This window comes from Dendropsophus ebraccatus, chromosome 10 (assembly GCF_027789765.1).
Source record: "Dendropsophus ebraccatus isolate aDenEbr1 chromosome 10, aDenEbr1.pat, whole genome shotgun sequence".
NCBI lineage: Eukaryota > Metazoa > Chordata > Amphibia > Anura > Hylidae > Dendropsophus > Dendropsophus ebraccatus.
In genome coordinates, this window is record NC_091463.1 from 84,907,647 (window position 1) to 84,920,158 (window position 12,512).

Below are 12,512 nucleotides of genomic sequence, written 5' to 3' on the forward strand. Positions count from 1 at the left end.
TCAGCAAACTAGGGGAAACTACCTACCCGGGGTACTAGCTTACTACATGCTGGGGTCACCTACATACTGGGGTCACCTACATAAAGAGAAACATTATTTACTGGAGCAATCTATCTATGTCACTAGGTTTATTCCACCTTAAAGTAGGACAGCATAAACTAGTTACAGAGATGCTGAACGGATCGGTTTATTACTTACATCATTTTGTTCAACCATTCTCCTAATATGCAGGAGAATATGATTCTTGCCACACCCCTTCCCCCGCTCTCCAGCTGCTGATTGACAGTTGACTGCCTATACACAACATGGATAGATAACTGCCAATCAGCAGGTGGTGGGCGGAGTTTTCTGTTCCATTTGAATAATGAGGACTACCAGGCTCATGGAGAGGACTACTTAACAATGTAAGGGATACATTCTGTTCAGCTTCTCTGTTACTAGTTTATGCTACCCTTACATAGGACAGCATAAACCTGCTGACACAGTCTCTTCGACTAACAGAGGGGACCTACCTACCCCACCCCAACTTACCACCTATTTTTCATTACCAACTTTATCTTATCTACTCACTTTCCTGCGTATTATTACTGTTTAAAACCCTATATAAGTGAGCAAAAAAGAAGGAAGTTGCTGGAGAAGTAAGGAGCCAAAAGCTTTTTTTACATAGTAATTATCAGCAAGGAGCATTGGTAGAAACACTCCTTTGGCTGGTATTTGGCCTATGTAGAAGTGTCAGTGATCAGCTGAGGAGCAGGAAAATGCTGAACTCATCTTTGGTGCAATTCAAAATTGATTGCTATCAGCCACACATCCCTCTGTGTAAACGGCCACGCAAACCATACAGTGATTGTTCGTCCAGCCCAGCCACGTAATTAGTTAGGCCTTCCAAAGGTACTGCAAACAATCGCCAATCTTTCAGACTGGCACTAACCTGCATCCCATATCAGGCCCCATATCCGACCTTGTAAAAGGACCCTAAGATGAGATGAGCGAAGCCAGCTTTGTTTAGCTTTGTATGAAGTAGAACTATTGGCTTTTGAGTTATGCTGTATGCCTGCTCCGTGGAGAAGGTGGAAACAGCCTATGGGCAGCCTAGAAAACATGGATACAGCCCTGGAAAACATGGATACGGTCTATGGCTGTATCAATGTTTTCAAGGTGGTCTCCACCTTCTTTACAGAGCAGGCATACAGCAGGGTTGAAAAGCGGATAGTTGTGCTTCGTAGAAAGCTAAACTAAGCCCACTTTTCTCATTTATAACCCTAAGATTTTGGTCTGACAAGTTTATTAAGAGGCATTTTGCTATCTATACTAGAGTTGAGCGAACCGGGTTCGGGTTCGAGTCGAACATTCGGTATTTGATTAGCGGGGGCTGCTGAACTTGGATAAAGCTCTAAGGTTGTCTGGAAAACATGGATACAGCCAATAACTATATATCCATTATTTCCACATAGCCTTAGGGCTTTATCCAACTTCAGCAGCCACCGCTAATCCAAATGCCGAAAGTTCGGGTTCGGATCGACTTGAGCATGCTCGAGGTTCGCTCATCTCTAATCTATACCAACAAATTTGTAAACCCACCTTAAATTTGTAAACCCATCCTATTGTTTGCCCTTAATTCCCTATATACTTATATTGCTCACCTTGGTCAGGTACAGAACATTTTGGATCACATGCATCTTGTGTTGATTTTGTGCTTTGCGACACTTCTTCTTCTGTAGTGAAATCTGTAGTCAATGGTAGTTCCTCAGGAGCGCCCGTCAGCTTGACACAAGAGTGGGCGCAGGCCATGCCTTGTTGTCCATTTGTCTGGGAATATACATTGCTGACCCTGGCTTTCCCTCCTTCCTCCTGACCGCTGTATACTTTATATCGGATCATCAGGATAATGATAAAAACCAGTACAGAAGCCACGATGATGCCACCGATGATGATGATCATGGTGCCTCCAAGAAACTGAGTGTGCAGCGGTTGGCACTGGCTATTCTCCTCTTTCGTGTTGAACTGGGCACATCCTACAACTCTCGTGGCAGTGAGTGAAGTCATCCCATCGTCGTAGACAGCCAAGACACAAAGGTCATACTCCCGTCCTGGAGCCAAGTCATTGATCAAGAAGCTTCGATTGTTTGGAGGTATCATCCTGTATGAAAAGGAGAAAAAAAAATTATAAGGGTACAAATAAAGAAGTCTGGTGAATATTAACACCATAGAAGATTGTGGTGAGAAAAAGAACGACTGGTCCATGTACTCTACCCTTGGGTTATATTATGCTTTTATGGGTCCATGGTCACCAGAGAAGAAACCCTTCCGTTATATATATGGAGTCTGTTATCTTATCCACATGTCTCAGTGTCTCGTTCTTCTACCTGCTGACTATCGAGAAGTCTTTAGGAAAACTTTTCAAGGTTCTTAATTATTCATAGTGCTACTTATTATTTTATTAACATGGATTTATTTGTCGACTTGGTTACTTCTTCTCCTTGAGGAGGTTCTTTGATTTACTGGCATTTGGGTTGTCTGCTGGTGATTTATGCAGTGTTCTTTCCCATCTTTACTGTGATTATGAATCTCACGTTTCTGTTATGCTGAGTTTTATGCTCTTAATACTGGAGTGCAAGGTTGTTTGTGATTAATATTAACCAATTTTTCAAATTGCCTTGTTTGGCATGATGAGTAATAAAAAACCTATAATATTAGTCAGTTCTGTGTATTAGTGAGTTCTAGTATTGAGCAGACTTGCTAAACTGTTCAGGTTCAGCAACGTTCTTCGAACCAGAATGCTTGGCATTTGACTTTCGGCAGCTGGGGAAGTTAGGTGCCACCCTAGGGAGTCCTGGAAAACATGGATAAACTGTATCCTTGTTTTTCTGGCAGCCATAGGGTGGCATTGAACTTCTCCAGCCACTGAAAGTCAAATGCTGAATGTTTGGGTTTGGAGAGAGTTCGCAAACCTGAGCAAGTCTGCTTAGCACTAGGGATTACTAAATGGATTCAATTTAAATCCCAATTCGATATGGATTAAAAAGTTACAAGACAGGTGCAGAAACACCTGTCATGCGTTCCTGCTCCTGTACACTGTTACTTTATTAACCAGGCCTAGGGCATGATGTCCCAGTGAATGTATTGAGTACCAACATCAAATACAGCATTACTGTTCACTTTTGGGAGATCACTCTGCCCAGTGATGCTAACCGAATGACAAGATATAGAAGCAGGGACTCCTGTTTTGATAGGAGTCCCTGCTCTTGCGCATACTTTAAATAAATTTGAATTTTTTGAGAAATGTGGTGCAAATTTTGTTAGAATCAGTTAACTCTGGAAGCCCTGGCAATAAGCACATTTTGTTTGCCTATTCTCTGTGGTTGCCCCTATGGAAGTAGATTTATACCATTTTAGTGTCTACTTTAGTATATGCTTGAAATATGGTCCATAGATTGTGACTATTTGTGCAATAAGGGCATGTGGCCAGCTTGAGCGATTAGTCTCCTGTCACCAGGGTCTCCATAAATTAACGTGATCACGTGGTCAGATCACTCTTAGGTGATCAAGGAATGGCAAGTTGGCACTGTTACTTTACAAAGGATCATGCCCAATACAGCAACCTAATTAGAGTTTTCACTCACATATAGAGATCACATATAACAAGCCATGATGGAACCTATGATCCTTGGATCTACCAGGGCAAAATATTATAAATTTCACCCCCATATATACCTATTCTACACACATCCACTTTTAATTACATTATGACCTTTGCTGCTATCATTGAGGCTATTGATGAATTATCCCATAAATTATAAACCCTGACAAGTGAGTTCAAAGTCACCTCCAAACAGGATTGACTTCTGCTAGACCCTTGTCACCCATAACCTTGTAAGAACCGGTTCAAGTCTTGGCTGTCACCCACCATTTGCATAGCCGTGTAGTACGCAGTAGTTTAATGGTTCAGTGTACATACAATACATACTAGACTACAATACTCTTAAATCTCATTAAAAAAAAAGTAATTGGGTTATTTGCTAATGACTTTCAAATACAAACAAACACAAGACAATGCGATAATGCTATGAAGCTCGGAAAAGAAAAACGGAAGTCTATATAAATCAAGTGTTGTTTTTTTTAGAAACGGAAAACCATTACAAGAGAAGAGACCGGGTTTTATAGCCGGCTCCGGGATCTGAATCAATTAAAAGTAAATAATCAACGCCATAACTAGGAGAATGCCTACCCGAGGCAAAGAGCCGGGTAATTAAGCCCCTACCCCTAATCTAATGTTGTATTTTAGGCCATAAAGCAGCTCCGAAGAATTAACAGCAGTGTACAGACACATCTCACACAACTTTGCCTTCAGTAGTCTTTAACAATTTTTTCCATTTAATGTTTCAACAGGATAGAAAATCAGCTACAGCTACAGTTCATTGATTTCAATCAGCATCATGTAATGCCTCATTTGCCCTCTGGGGGTGCTGCAGAGAAATTCAACACTTGTTACCAGATTTCCCTGCCAAGTTCTGCAGTACTGGCAGCAGAAAATATGAATGATCCTATTTTCAGGGAAATCTACAAAAAAAAAAAATACTACTTTATTACCACTGAGGTGCAGGGACAGTACATTTATACACATGGATATTAGAGTAAGAAACCCTATTTTCCAAACCTTGGCGCCACATTAAAGTTATTATGATAAGGTCCATCTTTGTCTCCTGGCAGGGCTTGTCAGGAAGTATTTTGTCTTCAGTCTTCATCTCTTTCCCATTAATTATTTAGTGTACATTACAGTCTGTTATTTCAATCCATTCCTTAAAGAAACATTGCAAGAAACATGAACAACTTGGTGTCCTTTGAATCCCTGTTTCAGGCACCATCCCCTTGTAGTATAAGACATTGAATAAGCTTACCTACCTGTGGTATTGCAGCTCAGTTCCACTGAAGTGAATAGAGCCAAGTTGTAATACCACACACCACCTGAGGACAAGCATGGCGCTGTTTCAGATTAAAGCAGCCGTGTTTTTCTTATCCCAAATAACCCCTTCAAATGCTTTTCTAAAATACAGTAGGGTATTTTTTTATGTACTTTACACATACAGTACATAGACTGTAGAATTTCCGTCCAGAAAATGTCAATGCGGATCCACTTTCAGCCCGAAGAATTGATAGGTTGCGCTAGAGTAATCCTATAGTAGTCGATGGGGCTTGGATTCTGCTTTCATTCTACTATAAATCAGCTTGAATTCTGCTTGGATTCTGCTCCTATTCTGCCATAGCTGAATAGGCAAGGAATTTCAAGCAGAAATCTTTCCTCTTTAATTCCTTATGGAATGTGTACGGATTCCTCAGTGTGAACATACCCTTAAAGCGGTAGTCAAAGAGAAATAAAAATCAAATTATCTTGTGTCAGAAAGTTATATAGATTTGTAAATTACTTATATAAAAAAAAATCTTAAGTCTTCCAGCACTTATCAACTGCTGTATGTCATGCAGGAAGTGGTGCATTCTTTCCAGTCTGACACAGTGCTCTCTGCTGCCACATCTGTCCATGTCAGGAACTGTCCAGAGCAGGAGAGGTTTTCTGTTTCAATATATTTTATAAAATTTTTCAATATAATTTTGCAAACATTGCAATTTTTTGCAAATCAAAAACGGACAACCTATATAACACATTGTATAAAGTATAAAGAAAAGCAAGGAAAAGTAAACAATAAATCATAAGGTAACATGTGTTCAAGCAATATATCTTAAAAGGGGATTTGCCCCTGCTCTGGACAGTTCCTGACATGGACAGAGGTGGCAGCAGAGAGCACTGTGTCAGACTGGAGAGAATACACCACTGCCTGCAGGACATACAGCAGCTGATAAGTACTGGAAGGCTTGAGATTCTTAAATAGGAGTAATTGACAAATATGTAAATGTCATTTTTTAATAACTGACCAGAAGAAGGGGCACGTTTAATGAAGACCGGAAACGCGTTAAACTTAAAAAGACGTGTATACAGTAAGTGAGGACTAGCCCTTTCACCAGATGTCAGGGTACGCAGCTTCCCACACTGTTGATTAATGTCCTTCTGTAAGATTTTACATCTTATTAATTCACGTCTTGTTCCTTTCGCCAGGCTTTGTGCAAGTGGGGAAAAAAAAAAAATCAAACTTCTTGTACAACAAAGTACTGAAAAAATCGACCTCTAGGGAATGATGTATGAAACGATGAGGACGATTATACTTCAAGTGGCGTGTGTGTTACTAACCTATTTATAAATAATTTGTTTACACAGGCTGAGATGGTGTGAACAGTTTCCTGCTCAAAGAAGGGGATTATATGTGGATAATTCCACATCATACATATTAAGGAGCTCTCCACTATAATTTATTACTGTAATTAACTCCCTGCCTCCACAAGTAATGAAAATCCAGGGTCCCATCGTTCAGTGACCTTCACTTCTCAAGTCCCTTCCTTGCCAACAACACCATTATCAGGGAATCAACATGCTACAAAGATTCTAATGGAATGTAAGAATACAATTATAACGCTATTTAAAAGGAAAATCATATGCGTAAAAGTAATACAAGATAATAGAGGCATCTTACAAAGCCTGTTGGCCTACTGCCGATTGCGTCTGAGCTCTACATGTTCCCAAACCTCCTTGATACAGTAGGATTATTCAAATCTCAAAGTTTGGATTTGATGGCCGATTTAGATTTGCACAGGAGCAGGGACTGCTTTTAAATGACAGGAGTCCCTGTTCCTGTATAAAAAGCAGTGGGGCATACATATACTTAAAAGTAATACAAGATAATTGATGCATCTTCCAGAGCCTGTTGACCCACTATAAATTGGATCTGAGCTCTAGATGTTCCTAAACATCCTCGATAGAGTGGGATTGTTAAAATGTCATTCGAATTTGATGGCTGGTTCAGATTTGCACAGAGAGCAGGGACTGCTGTTAAATGAAAGGTGTCCCTGTTCCTGTATAATGAGCGGTGGATCATACATTGCATCTTGCCTGCCTAAGGAATGTAGTGAATGTAAGTGTCCATGCATACAGCTTTGGAGCTTACCTCCAAGTAGACATGCATGTTGTTGCAAATATAAGCACCAATGCTTCATGGAGTGTACATTATGCATTGCTGCACCCTGTACTGAAGCAGGGGATCCAGTTTTAATTTTTTTTATTTAAAATTTTTGCAAAATTAAAGTAAAGCAAATGTACCATCTCGCATTTAAAACATTTTTTATTACCCTGTTGGCAGTACCCTGCCCATGCTCTGCGCCATTGTCATGTGCACTTTGCCCGGCACCCCCAGTGTAACGATATCCCCAGTGGCCAGACTTGATTCTAATGGAATCGTGTCAGCGAGGAGCAGGGATATCGTTACACAGGGTGGGTGGGGGGTATCAATTATGAGATGGTACAGTACATTCGTTTTAATGGTCCATAAAAAAGAAAGTCAAAATATAATATAAGGAATTCAGGGAGAAGGGGGATGCAGCTGCAATCTCCTTCTCTCAGGAAATAAAAAATATTCTATCTTCAGTTTATTCTTAATATAAAACAAAAGTCCCTGTTGATACCTACAAATTGTCAACAGGAAAGATACAGTAAAATAATAAGCCAGGGAGGAGGGAGATGTAGCTGCAGTTTCAACGATTTTGTAACTAACCCTTTATCTGTTTGCACTTAACCTGTCAGCGGGGGAGGATAGGATACCATCAGGAGGGAGGACACCATCAGGAGGGAGGATACCATCCCTATGGCTTTTGGATCGCTGTAGAATTTATTATTGCAACAATAAGACATGAATATGTCACCTTTGACGGTATAGATTTCTTTCGTGTAACCTTTGGGCCTCCACTTTTCATCTCCAGGTTGGTAGACAAAGTTACAGCTCATCTCCACATGGCCATAAAGCACCATGGCTGGACTGGCACTATTTGCTGCCGTATGATGGTTGCTACTTGTACCTACTCAAGCAAAAATGTAAGACTAGTGGGCATGTGTCCCGTGTGCTGGGTACCAGGAGGACCCTCTGCCATGGCCTGGGTACTTGAATGAAGTCTAGCTATAACTGTGCTCTGAAAGACATCAAGTTCTTTGTACTTATGAGCTGGATTATGGCTAATGCACATACCCAGTGTCTTCCTCTTCATTTCTATGCACTGATTTATGGGTGGACCCAACTGTATTTGTCCTCCATGAGTATAAGTCTAGCATGGGAAGACAGGACAACCAGATAAGCAGTGCCACCATAACTGGGACCACTGGTGGACATGTCTAGGTTGGTAAGGCGACCGATAGAGAAATGAATAACCCAGATAAGGCAATCTGTGTAGAGTCTATGGAGTCTATTTTGAGTTTACCCCTTTAATTCTAGCATAGTCATTCATGCGGTATTAATATAGCTAGGGGACTCTCTGATCTACCCATTAGCCTGAGCAAAGATTATTGCTAAGAACACTTGTGTGAGAGATATCAGGCACCACGCTAGCAGAAGAAGTCATCAGATATTACAAGAAGATGGGAAAAAAACTGTTGTGTAATCCTTTTGCGAGGAACCATCTGTTCCGAAATAACCTCAGATGCCTCCTAATATTTAGATTCTATTTTTTTGTGAAGTGGCAGAGAACATTCCTTGCTTTTCCTCAGCTAGTTTAAAGGGGTTACCCGAGATGAGAAAACAGGGTCTACTTCTTTTTTAGTAACAACATCACTCTCGCCCCTGGGCTTAGTCTGGAATTGCCGATGCGCTACATGAATAAGGATGAGCTACAGTAGCAGACATAGCCAATGGACAAGAATCATATTTAGTTGCAGCCTTTGCATGACTAATAGTGTATCGAATGGTCACCATCATTTTAAACAACTTCCCTTCATGTATTAGATTATGTAAAGGCTAATTTTTTAAATCACTTCAAACATTTACCAAAAATAACTCCTTACCCTAGTAAAATAGTTCCAACATTGTGACCACTAGGTGTCTCACTTCTCTGCCTTCTGCTGTCCACTACCTGTTGTAAGGGGAATTCTGTCTCTAGTAACAGAGAGACCAGGACAGAAGACAGGAAGTGGGGGCAGGGCTTAACTACTACTATGTGCAGGAGAGAGAAAGAGCAAGAAGGAAGATCAGCTTCCCTCTCAGTTCAGTGCATAATTTAACCCCTTGTGTGACTAGGCCAGAGAAGTATGGGTAAGAAAGCACTTAATACTGTGAACAGCCCCGCTCTGATCCCACCACCTAAACTGCAGATAATGAGAAATATCTGTGGAAGGGCCTCTAGGGGCTCTATAACGGCTGTGTGTTCACCTTTAGTAGTCTGAAGATACATAACTAGGTTGTGCCATGAATGATAGTGGCCTGTACTGTAACTAAAGAGCTACGAGCCCCATGCTAGTATTGCAACACAACTTGTATTTTAGTGGTAGGTGAGCTCATGTTAAGGCAGAAAACTCTGACACAGTGCTCTCTGTCCGTGACAGGAATTGTCCAGAGTAGTAGTAGGCAGACTGGAAAGAATACACCACTTCCTGCAGGGCATACAGCAGCTGATAAGTAATGGAATACTTGAAAATTTTCATAATAGAAGTCATTTAAAGATCTGTATACCTTTCTGACACCAGTTGGACACCTTGGACACCTCTGACACCTCGGGAGTAACCCTTTAGAGGCTCTTGCACCCAACTGTATTACATATCCATTTTGTACAAATTCCTTATTCTACATCTATAGGCCCATATAGTACTTTTATATATGTCTCCAAGTTATGGCATATTCCATTGCAGTCTAAATTACTAAATGGTGGCCCATGTAGTGCGATGAATGCATGCCACTGTATTGGCTCCGTGTGCATCAAGACGAGGACTGGACAACCTGCGGGAAATAAAAGAACCAGACTGATCCAGAGGAGAACCCTGTATCGCTTTTGTGATCAAATTAGGTACATATAATCTAGTTATATATTACCCCAAAGCTGATACAGTCTGCATGCAATAATAAGAAGAGTAAAGTGTATGTATATATGTATATCTATACAACGTGCACCAAGGTAATCCAGTCCATCAGTGCTGAATTTATTATGATGCAATATCGTCTTACGCTTTGCATGCTGGAAGGGTTAATTTTTTTTTTTCTCTGTATGGGAGTACATTACCATGAGTGTGTAAATACCACACTTCCCAGAATTGGAATCAGTAGAGCGGGCTCTGCTGGGATATGTGAGGTCAGCGGTCAGAGGAAGCTGCAGAATTCTCAATATAGCTTTGAAGCAAGAATGGAGTCCTCGGCATGATGTACAGTTACTCAAGGTTAGTGGAAGATACCTAAAGAGGTGTTTATAGCATCAGCTTACATCTACATATAAACATTTACATTATATACGGGATATCTCATTGCTCGTTTTAGACGGTTTATTGGTGAAGGCAATAAAGAATCGGCAGGGGACCTAGGAACGTGATATGTCTTGTTGTCTTCCGTTGGATCTATCCAGCTTTCTCCGGCTGGTTTCACGGCCAAACAATGGTCGTCTGTGTAACTGCACGGAGAAATAAAGATGTAGTTGGCCGGAGACATAATGGAATGGTGCTTTCCTAGCCTTGTTCACACTTATGCATTAACCTTTCCTGCACTATGTGTAGTTATCGGCTGCAGTAGTACAGCAGAGTGACCGGGGCGCTCCAGCTAGCAATGATATAATAATGTATAACACTTGATTCTCTTCTCATGCACCTTCCTTTATATACCTTGTTTTTGTACACTTTCAGATGTCAATGGTTCCCCAGCACAGGGCGGCGGGGAGAGAAGCAGATGAATGGAAATTCTCTCACAGTGAACACAGAGCTAGTGCTCCCTGTAACTAGGAGTGTGGCTTATGTTATATAAAGGCTTGCAGAATAGACTAGATGAGAGATCAGGGACAGCTTGTCCAGTGGGTGCACCCCCTGAGGGTGCAAGATTAGGACACCTGGATAGCTATTAGACATAAGAAAGCTGTGCTCAAGAGGGAAGAGGGACGGCACTAAACTGATCAGAGACACATCGTACACAAGAGAAAGAGAGATTTATACGAGTGACTTATCTGGCCCAAGCTAGTCAATAAGTGTTGTATTACATGGCCTGAATAACACAGTGATTGAGCGAGAGCAGACCTGCTCGATCGGTACTTGCTTACAGAGCCTAATAAATGGCTCGATTATCATGCACCAAGGTCTGTGTATATATCGCTAGTGATGTCCCTGTAGCATTTGTTTTAGAGAGAAAGTAGTAAAGATTATACTTACCTGTCCAGGCTCCCCCGGTGTCCTGCTCACTGTTCACCCACCGCAGCCGCCATTGAAGCTCTGTGCAGTGACTGGTCACTCAGCCAATCACTGGCTGAGATGGGTCAGCACCGTGGCCAGTGATTAGCTGAGTGTCCTGTCACTTCAAAGACAGCTTTAGAAGCTTTAACAGCAGTTGCGTTGAGCTGGGGGAGCCTGGACAGGTAAGTATAATCTTTATTATTTTACTTTATTTATTGTCCGATATTGTTTGAACTTACTAAAAGCCAACGATGAGACGATAATCGGCTGTTTGGCTGGTCATTGTTTTTATTACATGGAGTGATATCTGCCCAAATCAGTCTGATTTTGGAGAATATCGCTCCGTTGAATAGGCCCCTAAGGCCTAGGACAGCCTAGCTGACATTTGTTGTTGGGGAAACAATCAGTCTATGTAACCATTAATAAGATTGTGCCTCTGTCTATACAGAAATTGTAACTATCAAGCATCTGTACCAGTAAAGTTGTCAAGCTGTTAAACAGTTCACCCCCCGGCCACCCACATCCATGTTCTACCGGGAACAGTATAGTGAACTCAAGTGTACAAATATTCTTACAAGTAATTCTAATATGTGTTTTATCATCAGGGACAGTAAAATTTGAGCAACCCAATTTGGGAATTAGGGTCCACCTAATTTCTACAATATGAAGGGGATGGGGTACAAACATTGTAATAGAATAACTGGGACCAATGGAACCCACCAAGGTCTAACGGCATTTTAGTCCAATACTGCTCCAACTCCGATAAGGCAACAGAAAAAACATTGAAAGATTAGAAGTTCACAAAAATGGGATTAAGCTGGCTCGTGCCACAGAGAAGAACCCGGACAGAGTAGAGCGAACACAAACAAGAGCGAAGACCAAAACTGAAGATTACCGGCAGAAGGCAGCCTAAGCAGAAGAAATAGAACTGATAGCGAAGGGATATAAAGAAGCTAGTGGACCAAGTCAGAAAAGACCCAATGAAGACAGAAGACTGAAGCCATAGATAAGTGCTGGATGACAGGCAGAGCATAAAGCCTCAGGAGATAATACAGGGGCTTACCGGCGTCAATCTGCAAGGCCGGGGAGAACGCTTCTGTACAGATCACTTGCTGAAGAATATAGTGAGATTAATTCCTTCTGGGGAATATTATTTCATATTAGAGTAAACCATGAATGTAAAATGTAACATCAGCCATTTAGTGCAGGGCTATTCAGCAGGGGC

At 41.3% G+C, this 12,512-nt stretch overlaps 1 protein-coding gene across 1 annotated transcript in view; it reads right to left on the reverse strand.

Moving 5' to 3' along the window:
- LOC138765662 (leucine-rich repeat and fibronectin type III domain-containing protein 1-like protein) overlaps positions 1 to 12,512 on the reverse strand; it is a 34,635-nt gene that overhangs the window by 9,258 nt on the left and 12,865 nt on the right. Inside the window, exon 3 of the mRNA XM_069942624.1 lies at positions 1,644 to 2,140. Within this exon, the coding sequence (XP_069798725.1) occupies positions 1,644 to 2,140 (497 nt within the window). The remainder of the gene's footprint in view (positions 1 to 1,643; positions 2,141 to 12,512) is intronic.